Raw genomic sequence first — 22,682 nt, forward strand, 5'->3', positions numbered from 1 at the left:
ACACAGTTTAAGTAGACATTTATATTAAAGCACACAGATGACAGGCAAAACTACATATACTCTAACATAACATTCAAGGACAGATCCTATATGCAGATCTGATGAGGCCTGCTTTTGCATTCAGGTACATCATATCACAAAAATAAGCTGTCATTGTACAGCAGACTTCTTCCACACTAAGCCTGCCTTGCCGTACACCTTATACAATCATTTTACTGAAATTTAGAAAGTGGCTTTTAGCAATGTGTTAGCTTTTGCTATACTATAAACCCATGTAGCAAACACAAAGAAGAAAAGGTATTATTTGTTGTTTTTACTTTTCTAACCATTTACAAACAATAATGACTATCTAGGAAGCCCACCAGCTGTGTACATTACAGTATTTAGCTTGGTCCTTTGCTGACTCACACTTTCCAGCACTATAAACACTACAGATTTATTTCTTCCTTGCACATCCTATTTTATTTTAAGCACTTGTCTATTATTGTGGCAGATATTACAGAGGTCCCTGACGAGGGTACAGTCTCATACCACAGCATCATGAAGTTTCCATATTTCTCTGTAGTTTTTTCCTTCCGTTCACCTCCCAGATTTATCCTTTCGTTAAATAGAAATTATTTTGCTGCAGCTAGAAAAGCACAAGCTGCAAACCTCCCACCCTTGCTCAATTCAGCAAAGGTATTCTATACTCCTACAGAACATGAAATTCAGTAGAAGTTTTCTGTTTCCACATGCAACTAGATACTAAAGAAAGCACAAACTGGCACAAACACAGAACCTACCAGTCACTAGTATGCACTGATAAACTTTACATAGAATTACTGTTCTCATTTAACATTACTAGTACATGCTACTAATCATCCTGTTGACCAACTGAAGGCCTAAGGGCTAATGCAAAAAATTATCTGTATCATCATACATATAATGTGAAATTTGCACACGATGAGCAAATGATCCATAGGGGCTTCCCTGATTACTCAGGGCTACGTTTAATAAAATATTTCTTCCTCACTACTTTTGCTTGGACAATAAAAGCTGAATACAGTCTCTGCAAGAGGCAGTTATTGCAAAACAGAGAAGAGCTCTATCCTTTCCCAGTAAAGGACATGATGGCACAGGACAGGACCAGAAACTGTGGCCTGCTTGCCGTACCAGAGGGCACCTGTTTGCATGACAAAACCCATACTAAATATGGAATTCTTAATACATATCCATTTTTAACACCAGTACTCTACACATGATAAGTTATATACTACCACTTTGAGTTGCGTGCAACTCAAGTAAAATGTCAGGCAGCATATATTCTACTTCAAGATATAAAAAGCTATTTAGGAGTGCTAACTATGCTTTTGTAAAGTTGGCAAAATTAATCATATACTTAAGCATAATTTCAAAATAATTTTAAATAGCAAAGATGAAATACAAAAGGAGGTGGTACTGGTTTAGTAGTCAGCTAAAGCAGAACTGAAGTGGCAGTTTAACATATCAATTTGAAAGCACCACATATCAGAATTCATTGAAGTGAAAGTACAATTGCTTCCTTTGCTTCTAGAGACCATTGCATAAGTATATTCATGCTATTTTATAAATAATGAAAACAGTTTGGGGATGAATATCTAAAAAGAGTACCTATCATTAACAAGAATATAGAACTGAATAATTACAGAACTTATCTTTCATCAACTTTAAAGCTTTCAGATTTCCAACGCTTTTAAGTCATGAAGATAATTTTTTCAGTACTGCACTGTATCAAACTGGGCCATCTGTTAAGAAGCATCATTAAGACATCGAGCCCTCTGAGGGACAAAGAAGCAACATTTACTGGTTGCTTAAATAGTTACAGATGTTTCTAGAAACTGTTCAAAAAGATTAATGTGTATATTCTTAGACCATGATCTGGCAAGCAGTCTAAAACAAGCTGGCCTCTGCAACCATGTGCATATGATTGCAAGTTCAAGGCCTTAGTAAATATTTAACTATGCATATTTACTAACTAATATTTACTGACTAAGGGAGAGATTCAGAGCCCCTTCACTGGCATCTACGACGACACCAGAGGAATTTACACACAGGGAAGAAAAGTAGGGCCAGCAGGCCCTGATAACCACCTAAGAAATGTCTAATGCTCACTTGGCAAACCTCTTGCTTGAAATTTTTGAGGTGCATCCCTAAAGGCTGACACGCAAGTCTTGCTCTGAGAGACTAGGCTCCTCTTAAGCTCAGCTGAGATTCAGCACCAAGGGAAAGGTGTGGAACAAAGGTACAATACATATGTACACAGGGAATGATTATTTTAACACCTTTCACTGAACAGCTCTCAGATTACAACACACTTCAAGAAAAAAGCTTGTTTGAGTTCTCCATCCTTGTGACACCTGCATTTTCCCCATTTAAGGGGATTTCCTCAACTAAGATTTTAGCTATGGCTTGTTCGGTCTGGTTCACCATGCAACCAGGATTCACCAGGGATGAAAGGGAACAACAAAAGAAACCTGCATCTCAACACCCCACTGGAGGGAGGAGAAACAAGGTTCTGGGCTCTAGGGTTATTTTTTTGGTTTTATTCTGTAATTGTCCTTTGCTCATAAATGAGTCCTGAGAGCACTCAGATCTAATTCAACCACAAAATATCCATCAAACTGGAATCTTAACATTATTATTGTGATTTTAAAAGAGAGCTTAAAAACTCACTTCCAAAATGCTGTACGTTCAGTGCAGTTGCAAGTTTAAGCAACATAAAATATCTCTTTTTCAAACATAACTTCTTCCTAATGGGAATTCTTAAGAGATACTGGGCCCTTTCTCCCTCAACTCTTCCTTTTCTCCCTCCCCCTCTCTAACTCAGAGCAATTACAGCTTCGTATCTCATAATTCTTCTACCCAAAAGAATATCACAGACTGGTTTTACGTGACAGATAATTACAGACTCAGGTTCATAGAGGTACCTAATATCTCATTAAAAAGGAACTGTTCCTTCCAGTGTATTCCCTCATTGAATCAGCAACTTCGATTCCTTCCAAGCATGCATAGTCTCTGGCTTACCTCTACAAACACTGCAACATTGGTTCTCTGGAAGAACGTAGTCTTTTTCTGAGCAGTTCAATGGCGGACAAGTCTCTGTTACTTTTACTAAGACTCCATTCTGAAAAACAAACAATATTTTTCACAACATCAATGATTAAAACATGTATAATGACAAGGAACACATAATTTTCAATCTAAAACTCTGGTAAACTCTAGTAACAACACTGGTGAACTAGGAGGCAGCAAGTTAAACTCATTCTTTACAGCATAACATCAAATCTAAAGTAATCTGCTTGGACATTTCAGGAAGAGGGAAAGGGACAAGGAAAGGGAGAGGAAAAAAAGGCACTTAAGCTCAGAATTCTATAGTAGTTTTTCCAAATATGTTGTCTCCAAGCATAGTTGTTTTCCTTCCAAGTATTTGAAGGAATTAAAGAATTTCACTCCAGGCTTTTGTTAAAGACAGTCTCCCTGCTTTATGCAAGTCTGAATTCTACTCCTATTTCATATTCTGCATAACTCACTGATAAGTTATTCAACTCAAACAAACACAGCAGACAGAAGGCCAATGTTTTCACGTGTCATGTGTGTTCTGCCGTGTCCAATTAAAAGAGTCTGTTCTTTAGAATTACTGATCAGCTAACTTCCAAAAATTATGTCCTTCAAAGGTACAGCAATCCCATCTTGAGGTATCCATATAGAAATTACTGAATAAAATTTAAATCAAGGTCAAGATATTTCTATAACTTTGATTTCTGCTATATTTATAATAAGACTGTGCGTAGGAGGGTCTAGTTGCTGGTAGAAATTTTCTAAAAATAATAGACACAGAGCCTTTCTGGGGAGATTTTACACTAAATTTTCCTCCATCATCTTCCCATCCAGGAAGTCAGCTTCACCATATCTCCAGACCAAACAGCTGTCCTGCTCTTCAGTTAGCTGTTTCTTAACATCTTGTCCCAAAATAGCCTCCTCTTTTCCCTTATTCCCCTGCACTTTCCCCATACCATAATTTACTACTTCAGCATCCCTTCTGCAGCTATGCCATCACTGTAAACTGGCAAGTGGAGCAGAGATTAACAACTGGGATTTTTGCTCAGTAGGAGCTACAATAACTATCCCACAGGACTGTCCACACCTGAGTAATCCCATTTTCCAAAGGGCTGTGAAACTGCACTAAGCAAGCAGGCAGCCTGCTATATTGCAAACACAACTTTTTAATATGAATCTAATCCCCACTCCTCCCAAAATATTTTTCATGATGCCTCAGATGGTAAAGCAAAAAAAATGGAACAAGAATTTCAGCTTTCTTCAAAAAATTAAGTTACATTTTCTAGCTATCATGATTGCTGAGAGAAGTTTAAAAATATTATCCAAACACATTTAGGGCTAAGAAAACAGAGGAAAACCAATACCCAAAAAAAAGACAAAATATGTTATTAAAGACACCATTCTCGTAATCTGAGGGATCAGATACGTGACTTTGAACAGAAGATATTGAAAATACCCACGTGTCTACCCTGTATGAAGAAACAGCCCTACACAGAGGCACCCTTTCTAGCCAGAAGCTTGCTTTCGTATCTACAGGACACTGTGCCACACCACGCCAAAAGACTTGCTCAGGTGCCACAACCAGTACAGGTAAAACCCTTGCTGGTAGTTAGCCTCATCAGCCATGCCATGCTGACTCAGCTGTGTCGCTTCAGGCTCCAGAATTAGCTCTCACAGCATCAAGCTGCCCTGCACAGTTATGTACACAGAAATGCCCGCCAAGTCTACAAGGAGCAGATGATGTACAAGGTGCCTGGCAACTAGCAAGTCTCACAACTGAGAAGCGCGGCAGACCTCGGGAACACAAAACTGACCATTCTGCAACCACTGCTCATGACTGCCCTGGAGATTGCAATCTTTAGGCTAAGCAGGGCCAAGCCGTTTTTCTCGCTTCCCAATTGTCTTTACTGGCAAGTTGCATCAGTTGCTGTCACGAAAAATAACATTTAAAAAACCCCACAGCCATCAGGTTTTGTGGCTTGTTGTTTTGATGGTTGTTGCTGGTTTTTTTAAAGCAGCTCCCTACAGTATCACATGCAGCATGCATCATTGAAGCAAGTGCCCACACAAGAACAGTGAAGATAATGGAGGTACTAGGTCTCCTGATCTCACTTCCATAAGTGCAAGGGAGGAATCCCCCACGATTGCTTGCTCAACTGCAGCAGCAAAGGTGATAGAAGAACCAGACACACTGAGCTGTCATTTACTATCATGTTATCAAACTACCAGGTGGAAAAACTCTGGCTATAACTCATCACCTATTCAAGCTCAGACAAGACAACTGCAGCAGAAAGGGTACAGTATGTCAACATATGGACAGAAAGCATTGACTGACGATAAATCTGGTCAAAATGACGGCAAGAAATCAAGAAATAGTATGAAAGTCAAATCAGTGATCAGGATGAGTCAAAAAGCTAAAGACAAATTCAATCCAATCCCACACCTTTAGTGAATCATAAGGAGATAAAAAAAAACACAACTTGAGAATTCCATTAATTTAATGACAGAAAGATCTTATTTCCCTAAAGTTTCCCTTTTTCTTCAGAATTTGCATCTTGGGAAAACGAATTGTACATATTTGTAATTAAGTTCTAAAACAATTAAAATGTTTCCATGTTGAGTATTCTTTGGATTAAAATCTATTTGTTACAAACTAGTACAGATCCAATTATAACAATTATCATCATTAGATTTCAGATTTTATCCACTGAGATAAGAATAGTTCACACTTCAGAATTATTGCTTCAGGCAGCCTTAGAAAAATTACTGTTTATACTCAATTCACATGTGTAGTCATAGAATCTGGACAGAAAGAGATGTCAAAAAGACATTCTTTTGGAATAAATAGGTCAAGCTCCAACTGTGACATACAATCCACAAAGAATGAGACCTGGAGTCAAACATTTACAACAAGATAATGAAATTTCTTGTAATTACAAAGTTAAGTACATAAAAAAAAAAAAAGAATTGGCTATAAGCCTAATCAGTGACACACAGTGAAAATCTGAACCACAAACAGCTCATCTCAGATGATCAGCCTTGGAAAAATAATAGCAAGATTTCAGATAAAGTTATTTTGGGGTTTCTGTTGTTGTTTGGGGTTTTTTTCCCCCCCTCTATTTTAGCTGTTATTCATCAGCTTTTCAGGAGAAAGTTCCAAATAGCATCCTTAGCTATCACTCTAGGAACCATATTGATCCTTATCTTTATGAAAAACTTTTTAGTCAAGCTTCCTGAAAGTCAGTGGAGCCCTGTCCTTCTTTCTAGCATATGTATGGCACTCTCTGACTGCCCACTCCCAGCATTAGTGAAGAGGAATTTCTTCTTCTACCCTTTGCTGTCAAACACTTTGTCTGGTTATGAATGGGCATCATCTCATTCACAGTCATTAACCCAGTCAGCTGATCAGCAGTAAACTCCCAATGCAACAGAAGTTATAGAATTCTTTCCATTGACTCCAAATGAGACACATCACCATATTAGGGAAACCCACAAGCCAAAATAACCATTTATTGAATGCAGAAGGTGCAGTTTTCTAAAGCACAAACACACTTGCATTTTTTAGAGGGACCTCAACAGCTTGGAGAAATGGGTCAACAGGAACCTCAAGAAGTTTAACAAGGAGAAGTGCAAACTCCTGCACCTAGGGAGGCACAAACCCATGCACCAGCACATGCTAGGATCACCCTGCTGGAACACAGCTTTGCAGAAAAGGACCCAGGCATCCTGACAGACAGGGTACATGAGCCAGCCATGTACCCTTGTGGAAAAAAAGGCTAATGGTGACTTGGGCTGCATTAGGCAAAGGATTGCCAGCAGGTCAAGGGAGGTGATCCTTCCCCTCTGCTCAGCGCTGGTGAGGCCACACTTGGAGGGTTGGGTCCAGTTCTAGCCTCTGCAGTACAAGAGAGACATGGAACAACTGAAGAGAGACCAGCCATGGGCCACAAGGATAAGTAAGGGACTGGAGCACCTCTCACAGGAGGAAAGGCTGAGAGAGCTGGGACTGTTTAGCCTGGAGGAGAGAAGGCTCTGAGGGGATCTTACCAATGCTTGTAATACCTGAAGGGAGGGTACAAAGAGCCAGGATCTTTTCAGTGGTGCTCAGTGACAGGACCAGAGGCAATGGGCACAAATTGAAACACAGCAGGTTCATTCTGAACATCAGGAAACACTTCTTCAGTGTGAGGGTGACTGAGCACTGGCACAGGCTCTCCAAGGAATTTGTGGAGTCTCCATTCTTGGAGATATTCAAAGGCCATCTGGATACGGTCCTGGGCAACAGGCTCTAGATGGCCCTGCTCAAGCAGGGGAGGTGGACAAGATGACTTCCAGAGGTCCTTTCGAACCTGAACCACTCTGTGATTCTTAGAAATACCTGTGCACTAAATTTGTCATTGTAGATTAATCTAGAGAGTGTTTGTGGGCAGGATTACAACTGGGAATAGCTGTCCATCAGTAACATCTGTGCTTATGGTTAAGAGGATATGCATCAAATACAGTTTTAGTCTGGATTAGTCTTTAGAAATAGAAAAAAACCTGCTCACAGCCTGATAAAGAACATCTTTGACCTATCTGGATCCATCAGTATTATTACTTTTGTTAAATGGAAACAAATATAATAGTTAAAAGCCTCTTATGCTTGGGTCAGTGCCTACGCAAAGAATAAAATAACTATCTTCAAATAAAAACTGACATTTGAAATTTTAACTTTATCTTTTTGATGTCACCCCACCTACAACTACATCCTCCTTTACAAACACAAGAGCAACTATCAAGATTTTTAACTCTTCTTTATTGACATTAATAAATTGACAGTTGATGTATAACATCTACTGCATTCCTTCATGGTTCAACAGCTTTTCAAACTTCACGTTTGCTTTTCACATCTGCAAAATTAAACCCTATTAAATTTTTTGTAGTCTTTCCCCTAGCACAAAGCCCTCATACAACTCATACAACACCTTGTCCGCCAGTAGGCCCTCAGGGGATAGAAAACATTGTGTACAGCCACAGTTTGACTCATTGCCACTCATCCTTCATCTAGTAAGTATTCCTAATTGAGACAATAAATAAGTAGGTGTTTTGCTTACAGCTTTTCAGAGGTCATGCTGAAGACACACTGAATGAACTTCCTGTCTGGGAGACACATCAACTCGTAGAAGCAGAGGTAAGCACCCATTAAAAACTCTCCTGATTCAGAATGACAACCTTTGCCAGTGAGGTTTAATGTCTTCTCGAAACACAGCTGTGGAAATACCATCTTCCTTTTTTTGAAGCATGGGCTCATTTTTTTTCATGGTATTGCATTCACATATGCTGTTTCAAATACTTATCAATACAAATGGCAATGTTACTGCAATTAGCATTGCCACATCAATTTCCTTTAACAATAAGCAAAATGCAAAAGCTCTTTTCATTATTATTTTAGTCACTTCTGGTATGACAGACATTTGATGGTCAATATTTGCTTTTAATGTTCATAAATGTATTATCGTACTCATAACAACGAATATAACACTCTTATCTACAGCACCGAGAAGCTCCACAGACATAATTCAGATCACTCTCTCTGGTTTCACTTTAATGTGAAAATCCTCCAGTTCTCATCGTATTTCATACACGCACCTTACCTCCCAAATAAACATTCTATGTCATATTACATATAACAGGCACCTTAGTCTGCCTTCAAGGCAACGACTTTGCCTACCTCTCAGAACCCCCATACAGCTAAACCCTAACAACTGCAAAGTAATTCTGCATAACAAGCTGCTTTCACAAGATCTGCAACCAGTTATTGTCCATTTCCATTAGTGAACATAAAATTGCTACTCTGCACACTCAGCCACAAGTACAACAATAACCAGATCATTGTAATCTTTTCAAAATGTTTCTCATAATTGTTCTAGCATACTGATCTCTCAATAACATTTGTAAGCCTCCCCTTTATCACTCTTCCCTCTCCACAAATCCAAGATGTAAAAACAAAAATACTTGAAATTACATGTCAGAGCAAATGTGTTTAAAATAGCTGTGCCTTTCTGAAGTAATAAATCATATTTAAAGCACACGTATACTCACAACAAATACATGTCTCAGCAGAGCAATGGGCCTTTTATAATCATCTACTACTTCTCTCTTCTTCCAAGGCTAGTCTTGGAAACGACTGGTTTCTGCCTCACACACCATGTAGCACTCTCATATTCCCTAACGCCCCCTTAATGTTCCTGTCTAACACAACCTCCATTTACCTGTGTTCTTAAATACTAACCAGCTGACTAAGTGTTATGAACTTGACAAGAAAGACCCCAGTCCAGTCCCACATTAGTAATTTATCTCGATTATTAGCAGGGCTACATATAGTTTAAATAATACTACGGTAATCTAGAATAACCCAAGCAATATAAGTCAGGTTACTTCAAGTTTTAGCAATCTGTCTGAAATTAGTAACCGGCTCAAGATGCTCCTGCCTTTTTCTAGAGCTCATGAAAGCAGGAGATAAAAGAGAAAACATCCCTCCAAGTCATTTTGCCCATGTATTTGTTACCCCGCAGGGGTCATATTCCTGCCTTGTTTTCGTATTTGTGGCTTTCACTGACTTCAATGTCACCTTTTCAAGACAACAGATGTCACATTTGCATGAAGGAAGCCTAAAGAAATGCACTAGCTTATCATTGTCACTTTTGAACACCACACATACATTTAAAATCAGGAGAATTTTATACAACTTAAACTTACTCGACATTCCCTGCAGCTCTTGGTTAATACTCGTTGACCTTCTGCTAGCACTTTGCCTCCATAGATACACTTTGCTGTAATTTGAGAGGAAAAGGAGGGAGATAAAAAATAAATTCATCAAATCAGTAAGAGTAAACAAATGCAAGGTATAACACAAAAGAAAAACCAATATTCACATATACTGTAAAAATAGATACGTTAAAATATGATGCATTTTGCTTTCATCAGAAGTCAGTATTATATATAATTTCACATAAAGTAACTAACAACAAATTCATTTTAAGAGCAAATAGCACCTTTACCCAAGTTAAAGAGGAGAAATAAGAGCATAAGACAATACATACTGCACCAAACTCATTAGTACTAGATAGAAAATATTTTTGTTACTGACATTCTGTAGACTTGCTACAGTATTTGTGTTACTAGTGGTCTTCATGGCTCACTTGAAGAGCTGGAGACATTTATTAGTGTACTGTTCATCAAGAGAATAATGTAAGTACAGATTTCAATTAAACCTTCAGGTTTTTTGTGGGCACAAAGGTGAACTCTTCAACTTGCTGGAGCACTGCAAAAATGCATTAGATGCAACAAATGACTCTGCTGAATCAAACAACTGTAAAAATCTATTTCAGAAAAATATTCTTAAAACACACATAAAACAAGCAGATTTCCCAGGAAACTGAAGGCTCCTACTAAGAATATCTTGTCTGAAGTTTTCATCCTTCTTCTGAAGATAACCAGATCGAGAATTGAACCAACAGACTGGAACCCATGAGCACTGCTCATTCATTTGAAGGCAAAGTCAACTAGCTTAGCTTAGGACTACTGCCACCATGAAGAAGGTAAGCTCCAGCAGGGCCACAGTAGCATACAGCTCGGTCAAGTATTACCATAACTATCACAGTCCTCTTGGAACTAGATGTCTAAATTTCAGTCCAGAGGAAGACAATAAATCCATGAATTAAAGAGAGCAGTTGAACTATTATCATCTTACACAAATAAAGTATCCATCATGAAGGCACCCTACATTACTAACAAGATCAATGCTAAACACTGATAAAACACCTGTTTGTTGTGGTGTTTCAGCTCTCTCCGAGCTTGACCACAGAGTCATTAAGATTGGATAAGACCTTCAGGATCATCAAGCCCAACTGTCAGCCCAACACCACCATGCCCCCTAAACCATGCCCCAAAGCGCCACATCCACAAGTTTTTTGAACACTTCCAGTGATGGTGACCAATAACAGTCTAACCTATGACACTGAAAGGAGAGCTAAAATGTATGAAAGCTATGTTGCAATTGAACAAAAACCTGAAAGGTTTCCTGAGTCAAGCCACATGCACAGTCAAAGTGTTCAAAGTACTTGGTTCTCAAAAAAAAAAAAAAGTCATCACAGACTGGCTAGTAACTGTTTTACCTCCCGAATACCAAAGTAAGGGAACCAAGCACTTACAGGTACATGTGTGTACCCCTTGCAGCTGATACCAGTAAGAGTATTCCACAGCAGCAACTGTCATAGCCAGTTTGATTCCCAAATTCTAAATATAAAGGACTGCCAGATCAATCTTCATAAACTTTCAGACCTAATTTGCTTCTAAGGACTTTTTGTTTAAACTTACACTCTTGAAAATGCTCATTTCTGTAAAAAAATAAAAATTAAAAAAAAGCAAGATTTTCGGAAGAACTCAGTTTTCATTGTCAACAATGTATTTTAAAAAACAGGCTGCTTCTTTTTGGTATCCTAGTTTTCTTCATTTTTCTAAAGCTGCCCTAGTTCTTATGCCCGAGCTGTTGTGATCTCACTTATGAAGAAAACTTCCAATCAGGAAGCTTTGTTTAAATTAGGAATCCCGGTAACTATTTTTGGGAGAAGATGAATTAGAGAAATTTTCTTTTTCTTTCTGTCTATTCTCCTGACATGACTCATGTTAACCAAAGAATAGACAACACAAGAAAGCAAGTTAATAGACAACTCAGAAAAATGACAAGATTTTAAACAAAATTACAGTCTTTTGTCAAATATTACTTGGAAGGCTAACACAAGATGGCAGGGATCAAAACAGAACCACCTAATTTTTAAAACCCTTAACATATCAGACATTAGAGCTACTTTGTTCATTAACCCTCAGCTAAGACAGGAAACTGTTCAATAATCCAGCCATTCAATAATCCCTAGAGACAGCAAATTACAACTGATGATTCTATCAGAGCTAAATAGGAAAAGTACAGAGAAATTAACACCTGCAGTGCAGCTCTTTGGAAAGCCTCAGCAATTACTACTACCTACCCAAAAGTGACTGACTGTGGCCCTGGCACATCATTCTGTCAAGGAGCTGGCATTTACAATCAATTTCAATCAACTTCCATACATCTCTTCCCATTGACTGACATGTTGAGTTCTTGTCAGAATAACGAGTCAAGTTTGTGCCAATCACTGACAAAAGGCAAGTCTGATTGTTCATCTTTCCATTACAAATAACAGGAACCCCGTTTACTCATGGGGTTATATGTTGAATCTACAATTGTGTGCCCTGCAATCCTTTTCTGTCAGGTTTTGACCATTGTGCATACATGCATGTCAGCAAAGGCGTGTCAAGAGAAGCATCCAGTTTCATGAAAGAACTTCCTAGACTCTCAATATTACAAGTAAAAATATTTTGAGACAAAAAATACAGGCCAGCATGGCCACTTTACCAACCAAGTACTCTGTTCATAAACTTCTTGTAGGAAGCAGAATACTCATGCCGACATACAGCTGAGAGAAATGTCGTGAGTAAACAAGAGCAAGTGCAAGATCACAGCTAAAGGATGTTTGTGCATGGGACTAATGAATTCAGTGACTGAAGAAAGGTAATAGAATGCTAAAAAAAGTGTTATTATTTTCCTGAGAAACTTTAAAATAATTCAATATCCCTGTCTTATGAATTATTGAAAAACTCATGCATGACATTTACTAATCTCCAAGAATGGGGGGGGAAAGGGAAGGAGATAACTTGTGCTCCTTAAGGTAAGACTGGCATCAGTATTCAGCTAAAATTTCCATATATAAATTGTCTTTGTCCCTTGTACTACCATTAAGGCAACAAATATTGAATATTATTTCCAGCAATGTTACTTACCACTTTCATTTCCAAAAGAAGAAACTGAATTTACTGAATTCACAAAATTTACTTTTTTTTTCTCTTTTCTTCTCATAAATTTATTCTGAAATTAATTACAGCAAACTATCACTCCACACAGTAATACTAACTCAAGGTGTGAAAGTCTGTCATGTTTATTTTAAAGAACAACTTTCCAACCCAAAATAAAAGACAGGCAAAAAGATAATAGCTCAGTTTATTACTCATCGCTACAGAAAGTTCACACCATAGGCTTGATGCTCCTCAAGATCAACAAGAGATACAAGCTGAAGCCAAGTAAGGCTTCCCAGCCCCAAACAAGTAGATGAAAAATTTTACATTGACAATTCGTAAAAAGAGAATTTAGACATTTGCAATGCTTGCTCATTTCTCAGCAATTATTTATTTTCTTCTTAAACCAAGTTTGACACTGTGACTCGTTACCTGAATTACCAGGACCTACAAACATCATCATAAAATGCGCCTGGTTTCAGGACAAGTTTAACTCTGCTTAAATAGAGGGTGAAACTCAAAGGTCTGTGCCACATACTCACCCTTGCATATTTTGCAGCACTGACTCTCCACATGCACTGGGAGAGCATCAAGAGGGCAATTGAGAGGGGGACAGGACATCCTTCGGCACTCCACAACTCCACTCTAAGCAAAGGTTTTTAAGACAAAATTCATCTATGACTGCTGTTATTAGCAATTTACACAAAACACAGAAGACAGAAAACTACTGAAATGAAAATAGCATTGTGGGTTACAGTAACAAGTTTAATCCCATCCAACTACAAACTTGAATCAAAATGCATCTGAAGGTGAACCACTCCATATTATTGGTTTTACCCCACTTTCCCTGAGCAAAGTGCATTAAGTGGAAAACATAAGCCCATCTTTACAAAACCATAAGCACCCCTTTCTGAAGGTTGTCCCAATCATCTTTGAGATTTTTAACAGTTTTCTATTTTCTTGAGCAAACAAAGACTCTCTTCAGATATTTATCAAATAATTTCAACGAGACAAGATTTACATACTAATTCTCTTCTGTTCCTCCGTTTTTCAGAGTGATAAACACTGAAAACAGAATCTGCATGTTGTTACCATGCAAGATGCAACTAAGCATCTATGAATACTATTAAGATAATGCTTCCTTTTTGAAAAAACTACTGCGGTGAAAACAATTCCACACCAAACAGAGACAATGCCACGCTTTCACCCCAAAACCATAAAGGCCTCACAGATATAATTAGAACAAATAAGAAAGCGTTGTCAGGGGAAAGCAGATTTTATTTATGAAGCTTGCACATAAGCAATGTCAAATTTTTATTTATTTATTTTACCATTTCCCTCCCTGTTGTTCATACTGCCACTAGGTGCATACTAAAAACATAATAATTCTCAGAGTTAACATTATGTATTCAAGGACCATTTTCACACATTAATTAGGTCCTACTCCTTCAACTTTTTAGAAATTCTTACTTTGCACGTGCAATTCCTGCAGTGATCATCTTCAACCCATGAGTCTTTGTCTCTATAGATCAATCCATTTACTTGACAAGTCTTCTCACAATGACAGTCTTCCAATTGACTCAGTCTTGTTTCTGCATAATTTAACTATAAATGAAAGTAACTTGATGAGATTTCTGCAATTCAAACACATGATTTAAAAAAGCAAATATGAGAAAGCAGTGTACTTATTTTTAGCTAAACCAAGTTTGACTACAATCTTCAAAACACTGAACCAGGATGTTGGCAGGTATAAAGTTGATGCTGCTCCTCGGACTTTGATGGAGCTATGCACGCCAACTGACAACAGTTTATGACTCATGCAACTGTCTCTTGTACTGTAGCAAACCTCACTAAGATCCCCTCAGGAATGTTTAGGCACTACCAAAAGTGCACAAACTACAATTGTTTTAAAAAAAAAAAAAATCTTAATTGCTCATCAACCTGATTACAAGTCAAAAAGCATGAAGACTGGCAGACTGACTTTTCCTAATCATCCCCATCTCATCATTGTTAAGTATCAGCCAGGCTAATACCTTCTGACTTTTAGAAAGGTCTGAACCTTATAACAGCAAGTGAGATTTAGAAAGACAGCATTTTAACTCAGTGTAGTACAAAATATCCCCAGACTCTGATTAATGAAGTCATGCTCCTGGAGTAAACCCTGGACTGGTGGCTAGCTCTTAACACTCCTTGCTGTTCCCATTACCTCCTCAATTCCAGCTACTAAAATGCATATCAAGAAGCTAAAACTGCTGCATCTTTTCCAAGTATTGCATCTGCACACAAACAATTGCTACGTTTACTGATGAGATACTACGCAATAATAAGTGGGGACAATGCTCATTCATGTAGTAGCAGAAAAGGACAAGGCTTTTTGAATCACCCTCTTGTAAGCCATATCACAGACCTCCCCTTCACATAAGGTACTATCTTACCATCCTCCAGAGAGGAACAACCCCCACCTATGCACTCCTTGTATCCTGTGCCATCATCTCTAGCCCCTAAGAGCACTCAAAATGACTTTCCCATTTACTAATACTAAAAGTAAGTAAATGAATATATAAATACAGACTTAATATTTAGAAGTAAATATGTGCATTCTTCAGGCCCCAGGACTGCCATTGCTCTAAAAATTTCCCTGGTGCCAGTTGGGTAAGGGTTTCTCAAGGTCTTCGGTTCTTACATTCACATTGGTCTTATGTGCATAAGCCATCAGACTGAAGCCACTGCAAATAGCAAGGCTACCTAAACCTGGCACAAGACACAATTTATGCATACTCTATTCTGCTATAAATATGCTGCTATTATCCCACATTATAGGTTGCTACATTTTAATAGCAGCAAATTTTATTAAAAAGGGAATGCACAGAGCTGTACTATTTTTTATATAATGCCATACACCTGAATTTCATAAACTTCCATCCTCTAAGATTCTATCCACTTTAAATGAAAGTATTCTAATATGTCCTTCTTCATTCCTGCCAGTACAAGAGCAACATATTTAGGAGGAAGAAAAAGAAAATAAATACTCAGCCAATTGTTGTGATTTTTTTTTTTTTTTTCTCGGCAGTCCACAGGAGAGAAGGCATTGAATAAAAGCTCTTACTTCCTTAAGTTGTTATTCTGGGATAATAGGGGACTGATGCTCATCTCCCCCAGACTCAGTATGATCTGGTGACTTCAAAACTGATTTTCATATTTCACAGGTAAAACTATCCTCTTACAGCACTGCTTGTTTCCAGCAGAAACCTTTTTCAGGTCATTATATTTGATCATTATATTTACAGTATTTAAAATATATTCAGTTTTGTTAAAAAGGTGTTTGATTTGTCTTAAACTTCCACTTTATTTACATATCTTGTACGTTTTTTTTTTTAAAGGAACGTTCCCATATAAATGGGCTATACAAATCTTAGAGAGAAAGGGCTTTAGAAATACTCAGACTTGAAAGTAGTACTTGGCATTGTTCTTTGTCCTAGAAATTATTCCCCAGGAAAAGAAGAAAGCTCTAAGTGAATAAATATCTTCAATTTATTAACTTTTTCTGTCATTTGCATTATCTTGATAAGTTTTATTTACTTAAAAATCCTTTACCTCCTGTTCTAAGAAATACCTTTAAACATAGTAAATCAGTCAAGTAGATGACTAGAAGGAAGGCATGCAACAACAAACCCTCCAATACACAGGTGTCAATGAACATATCACAGACCACAGAATCTGTTCAGAAACAACATTTAACTGTTACCTGCTATAGTAGAATGACCGGAAACATTGTTTCTAAACTGCAAGCCTTAATTGAAAAATTTCTAATGGGCTCAGTAAAACAATAAATTCCTTAAAATTAGCTGAAATACCCTTCCAAGTGTTGCCAAATGCACACAACTAGGTCTGTTGAACATTTAAAACATCAGCAGAAAATTCTCAGGCTTCAAACATTTTTTTACATTATGAATAGAAATAAAAAAATGAGGGAGCAGCAGCCCACACCATACTAAACACTTTCCATATACTAACCAAATCCTAAGTTCTTAACATTCAGGAATATTTGGGTAGCTATTATTCACAAAACTTACTTAACACTTTCCTTGCTTCTCCTCTGCCCATACAAATAAAGGAAAGACAACAGACTTTTGTTAAAAATGTATTGTTTCTGGCAAAATTAATAATGAGAATACCTAAACCCCCCCAAAACTATCAAAATTTATAAGGAAAATTTTGTTCTTTGTAAAAATATTCATGGCCATATAAATCCATGACGTAAACAAACTGGATTAAGTGGTCTGTCTATGAACTCAAGCACTTGATTTTTCTTGGTTTTAATCACGCTCAAGCTTTAACCTTTCTGACCTCTTAAGTTTTGTGCTGAAGTCTTCACGTAACAAGCACATCTGAATACAAAGCACACCCTGGTGCATGCCCACAATTTACCAAGAAGAAATTACATTCCACTCAACAAAATGCACGAGATGCCCAGACCGACTTCAGTAGATTGTTGCATAAATTATTTTAGCCATTATATTTAAAGAGGAGCTAACAGTATTCCAGCATGGCAGTTGGGAATGCTGAAATCTAACACAATCCTTTTCTCCTGCAGCAAATTAACATTTTAGCCAAAATCCTAACACTCTAATGCATGGTGTGTCTCTAAGGACACAAGATTGAATCAATTAAACATATGTACTGGAAAGATTCAGAATTAATTAAAATGATGACAAAAATAAAATAGGTTTAAGAAGCTAGCATTTATTCATCTTTAAAAGCAGCTATGTCCTTACAAGACATAGGTACGGAGGGCATAATGGTGGTTAGCTTGTTACAGGTCATCATCAAATGCTCCTGTACATAGCACTCCACGACAATCTGCTACAGACAATGCCCTACTGGGTGCCTTATATAGCCCCCACGTTCCATCCTAAGCCACCACTAGCCTCATGGGACCCTGAGGTAAAGTCTGAGCAAGAGGGTACTCTCTCCTCCTGCCTACGTACTGCATAATTTGCACTGCTACCAACATAACAGGAGCCTGAAGCCACGAGTCTAATACTTTCTTCCCAGACAAGCCCTGGTCTGAGTCTTCATAGTTTTATATTACATAAACTGCATTTACACATTCATTGCAAACAATATTCACCGGTCTATTCAATGCTGTAATACAGCTGTAACCAAACAGAGATTGACAGCAAAACTGAAATCCTCGATATAGTAGAGCCTAAAAGCAACAACTGGACATCAAACCGCAGGACCCACTTTTCCAAAATACCATGTTCATGCTCCGCATCTCTTGGTGCAGGAACAGGGGCTGGGGTCCATTGCTCATGTACATTAGCAAGCCATTCTTAGACCAACTGCTCAGCCAAACAGGAGCTCTTGCAGACAGCTACACAGCTCTTCTAAGCCTTGCTCTTTGCCTTGCCATACATCATCCCCATGTGATATACTTGTATCTACTCTAGTACCACTTATGGTTACTGTAGCTAGGACTGAAAAGGTAAATACAATCCTTAATGCTTCCCTTAAGTCCCTCAATTTTTAACTTGCATTTGTCTACCAAATTAACCTCCTTTCCTGCTGCATGCATGTTCCTGGACAACAATATTTCTGCAATGGCAATGAAACAGTTAGTGCACTGCTGTAACAAAGGAAAGGAACTCACAATGAAGGATTATCCCAGCACCACTTTACAGAAGCACAGAGTCTTTGCTGTACAAATACTGTGTTATTTGCTTCCCCTCATAAAGTATTAGCAAGCAAAAATATAATTAACAGCAGAGAAAGAAAGTTACTGAGTACAGTGCATAATTGGAACTTGCTTATACCACCAGCAGGGCTCAAAATAATTGCCTCCCTTTCACAGTACAAGCACCAAACTGAACTAGAAGCTTCACATTTTGCATTCAGAGTCAGCCTGTCCAAAGCACGTCAGCTGAGTAAGTGGATTATCAGTATAATGCACACACTCTCTCAAAAACAAAGTTTCCCCTTTCCTATTAGGAAAGAAAAGAACACTTAAAGGCAGCACAGTAAAAAGTATAATGCGTTTATGCTAGTAGTACTACTATGCAAATCCTATTTTTGAAATTCCTGTTCAGCAACTACACTGAGATTAAAGGCATCTACAGGTTGGTTGCAGTTGCACTTAAATCTGTAAGTAATTAGTACATAAGTGCTGTTGCAGATGAGACAATTAAGTGCCTTTTATCACAGACTAGATGATTCCCCAACATTAACCTCAAAAAGTGTTCACAGATTGCCCTTTAACACACACCAGGGGTTCAGTCACCTCTAAAACACAGCTTCCTACCCCGAAACTTCACCACAGCCTTAGATGAAGGGCCTTGGCTAACACAGAGGTTGACTGCGTGGTGTGGGAGCAGGGCCTAAAGCAAATCTCAAAAATTCCAGACAAAAAACACGCTATAACTTCCCATGCATCCCACTCATAATCAAAAAAAAAAACCAAAAAAAACCAACATACCACCTGGAGCTGCGTTAACTTCTACACCATAACACTCATCAAAGGTGCTGTCGAGATCAGCAGAGCCAGCAGCCTCACAGGCATTTCCATTTTGGGGCCTCATTTCAATTCCCAGGAAGGAGACTATGCCAGTCCTGGAGACTTCACAGGACTTCCCACAGGCAAACACGCACCCTCTGACAGCATCACATGGTGAGGAAATTCTTGAGGGATTTCATTCCTTTGTTTCTGCATTTATCCCTCAGCATGAAAAGGGAAATCATGCTAAGGCTTCTTACAAAAACCAGACCCTGGGCATTCTGTCACTATCTTACAAATAATAAGGCAGACAATAGAAGCTGTATAAGGCTTAAGTGACATCCGTGAAGCTATATCCGTAGCAGATGGGGCTACTGGCAGAAAGAGGAGGGGGGGGGGAAAGGTCTACCATGAAAATGTAGAAAAATTGCAAAAGGAATAAATACTTTCATGTTGGTCTTAGCACAGAAGGAAATGGGCAACTGACAAAGAAGCTTAGGTACCTACTTTTGCAGTCATTTTTGCCAGGAGTTCTTGCAAGTCCATGATTCCTTGCACCAGACTCAGGAAATCACTGCAGGTCGGGCACGCTCAATAAAGGAAGAGTAAAAAGAAAAGGAAAGACACAATAACCAATAAATAAATCAAGTCTGATATACCGCTGGTTATCTGAACATAAAATGCAGTCTGTTTACACAGAATTTTTGCCTTCTGGAAGTCAGGACATGCAAAAATGACATGCCTGAAAATATTACTTTTAAAACAATGAAATAATTTGTATGAAAAATCTAAAACAGAATAAAAAAAATTGCTACTTACTGCGATTCAGATTAGGACACTGCGTTATATATCCATTAGGTATAAAGATGACTTTCACATCTTGAATAACACCCTTTGTAAAAGAAAAGAAAACTGGTAATACAGATCACAAGCATTCACTTAGAGCTGTACAAGCTGTTTCACATTTCTTAAGCAGGTACAAAAAAAATTGACCAGCTCACTCCTCTTGTGAGGGAAAGAACTGAAGATGGACAAAATATAACAACTCCTCCTCTCTTCCTGTGCGTTTAGATATTAATTTTCATAAAACACAGAAATAACACTGCTTTCTTTTGCAATCGCCAAATATAAGCTGCTTAAATGTCTTAAAAAGGGATGAGATTGGTGAAAAAGCAGTGAAATAATATCCATTATTCAAGCCTATGACACACTTTGCCAAAAAGACAAAAAGAAAACACAGCAATACTCTTCAGTGATTAAGCCAAAGACTATGAAATCAAACTTTATAAAAAGGGAAGTATACAGTGCAAGAGGTAAGTAAGAGTCCACACTTCAGCTGTTTGGTTTACTTTAGCCTACTAGCTTTGTGTTTCAACAGGCAGTTCGTGTAATCATGCCATCGGTTAGAATTAAATCCTCTCTCTAACGCGGACAGATTTAAAGATTCCTTATGCAGGACTGGCAGAAATCAGGACTCCAAGATCAGAGCCAGCTAGTGCAGGCTGTACGGGGCCCGGAAACTGAAGTGGGCAGGACAGGAGAGAGGAAGGACCAAAAGGTCCACTGCCGGCTGCATCCTCTGCTGGCCCCGACTTGCAAGGATATCCCTGACGGAAGCAGCAGACACGAACGGTTGCCCAGTATCCCTGCACACTTGGGTCCTGAAGAACCCTAAATCCTTCAAATAGCCTAGAATATGCTGAAGCTTGTGTTTGCTCTTTTAAGCTCCGTACAAAGCTCTTGCTCCATCTTGGACTGTTTAACATCCTTACTGCACAAGATCCACTAGCTTTAATAATGTCATGGTCACTAAGGGAGAGGAGCAAGGGAAAACAAGGGACTTGTAGTGCTGCGATTTGCACTTCGCCTGACTGTTAATCAGATGTAGTGACATGGGTCTATCGCCTCCCAGACACAGAAGAGCTTCTTTAATTTGAAAGGAAATTTATCATCGCAGCAGTTATTATCTAATTAAATTACTGATTTGTAAGACTATGTTTTAATTTTCAGTTAAATTGCAATAGAATGAATGTTGCAGACTTGAGGACGTAGTCGCTTGCTCAAAACACTGAACTCCATCCATAAATAAAATACAGGCCTCAGATAGCCCTTGAAGCCTGGTAAATCTGGTAAGTAACATTTAACATTTACATGTTCATTTGCTAAAACAGCAGACGGTAATCAGCAAGCACTGTTTCCTGCTTACTATTTCATGATCAAATATTAATTCAAAATACTAATAGACATAATCAGATCACACTGTCTTTCTTGCAGAAGTATATATATTTATTAACCTTTTCATCTATGAGAATAATGAAACCATCATAACAATGAGAAGTAATAGTGTCACTGGAAAAGGAACATCCTGAAAGCCATTTTATATACTTTCATCAGTGAGAAATTAGGTGGTGAGGCATAAAACTGTATTTCAATGCTTAAGCCTCTCCAGTGAAAAGCTTAACCAAGAGCAAATGAGATTACAAAGTTTCCGCAGACAATATTGCACAGCTAACAAGACATCATCCAGAGAGAAGTGATAAAATGTTTTTCTCAGCCTTTTTTAAAAAGTGCATATTGAATTTCAAACATGTTCGTTGCATCAGAGCCCCACTGCTCAAGTCTCTTTTTGATAGATCTGCATTTAAATACAACCTGAAGAGGAAACACAACTATTTTTTGTGTCTTAATTTCTGGCTACATGAAAGCATGTTACCATGGAAAAATGTATGAACTTCAATTCACCAGTATAAATGCCTTCTAAGTCTATAAGCACTCTGAAACAGAATTAACACGATCAAATATAGAAGTGAACCTTCAAAGAGCAGAAATTTCACTGATGTATTTTTTTAATAGAAAAACTTCATTATAGGCAAACACTTATTACAGCCATAATTATTGTAGCACATATGAACTTGGACTATTCCTCCTTCAGCATTAAGTCTAGGTTGCTGAGAGTTTTGTACGGCCACAGCCAGAAGAAGAATTAGGTATGCACAGCTCCCCAGGGGAAGCCAAGGGCTCTGGTTCACTCTGGCACAGGGTGGAGTTCTTCAGCCCACATTCTGCGAAAAGACATTAGGATTTGACCTTGACAGATGTCAGTGGTCAAAATCTTCCCAGTTTTGCCTTTCCCCAGCAGACATCACCTCTATGTTATCATTAAAGCATTTGGCTAATTACAACCAAATCTTCAGTTCAGCATCAGGATTCACTGAAGAGCTTTCATCTGTGCAGGCAGATTACC

The 22,682-nt window shown here is 38.2% G+C and overlaps 1 protein-coding gene across 1 annotated transcript in view; it reads right to left on the bottom strand.

Annotated features, from left to right (window-relative positions):
- Positions 1-22,682, bottom strand: part of NELL1 (NEL-like 1 (chicken)) — a gene marked incomplete at its 3' end in the record, with an annotated part of 145,962 nt that overhangs the window by 61,484 nt on the left and 61,796 nt on the right. Inside the window, exons 6-11 of the mRNA XM_010288482.1 lie at positions 20,258-20,330; positions 19,946-20,028; positions 14,416-14,550; positions 13,488-13,590; positions 9,814-9,887; positions 3,043-3,142 (exon numbers count right to left, since the gene is read on the bottom strand). Of these exons, the coding sequence (XP_010286784.1) occupies positions 3,043-3,142; positions 9,814-9,887; positions 13,488-13,590; positions 14,416-14,550; positions 19,946-20,028; positions 20,258-20,330 (568 nt within the window). The remainder of the gene's footprint in view (positions 1-3,042; positions 3,143-9,813; positions 9,888-13,487; positions 13,591-14,415; positions 14,551-19,945; positions 20,029-20,257; positions 20,331-22,682) is intronic.

This window comes from Phaethon lepturus, unplaced genomic scaffold, assembly GCF_000687285.1.
Source record: "Phaethon lepturus isolate BGI_N335 unplaced genomic scaffold, ASM68728v1 scaffold3516, whole genome shotgun sequence".
Classification (NCBI taxonomy): Eukaryota; Metazoa; Chordata; class Aves; order Phaethontiformes; family Phaethontidae; genus Phaethon; species Phaethon lepturus.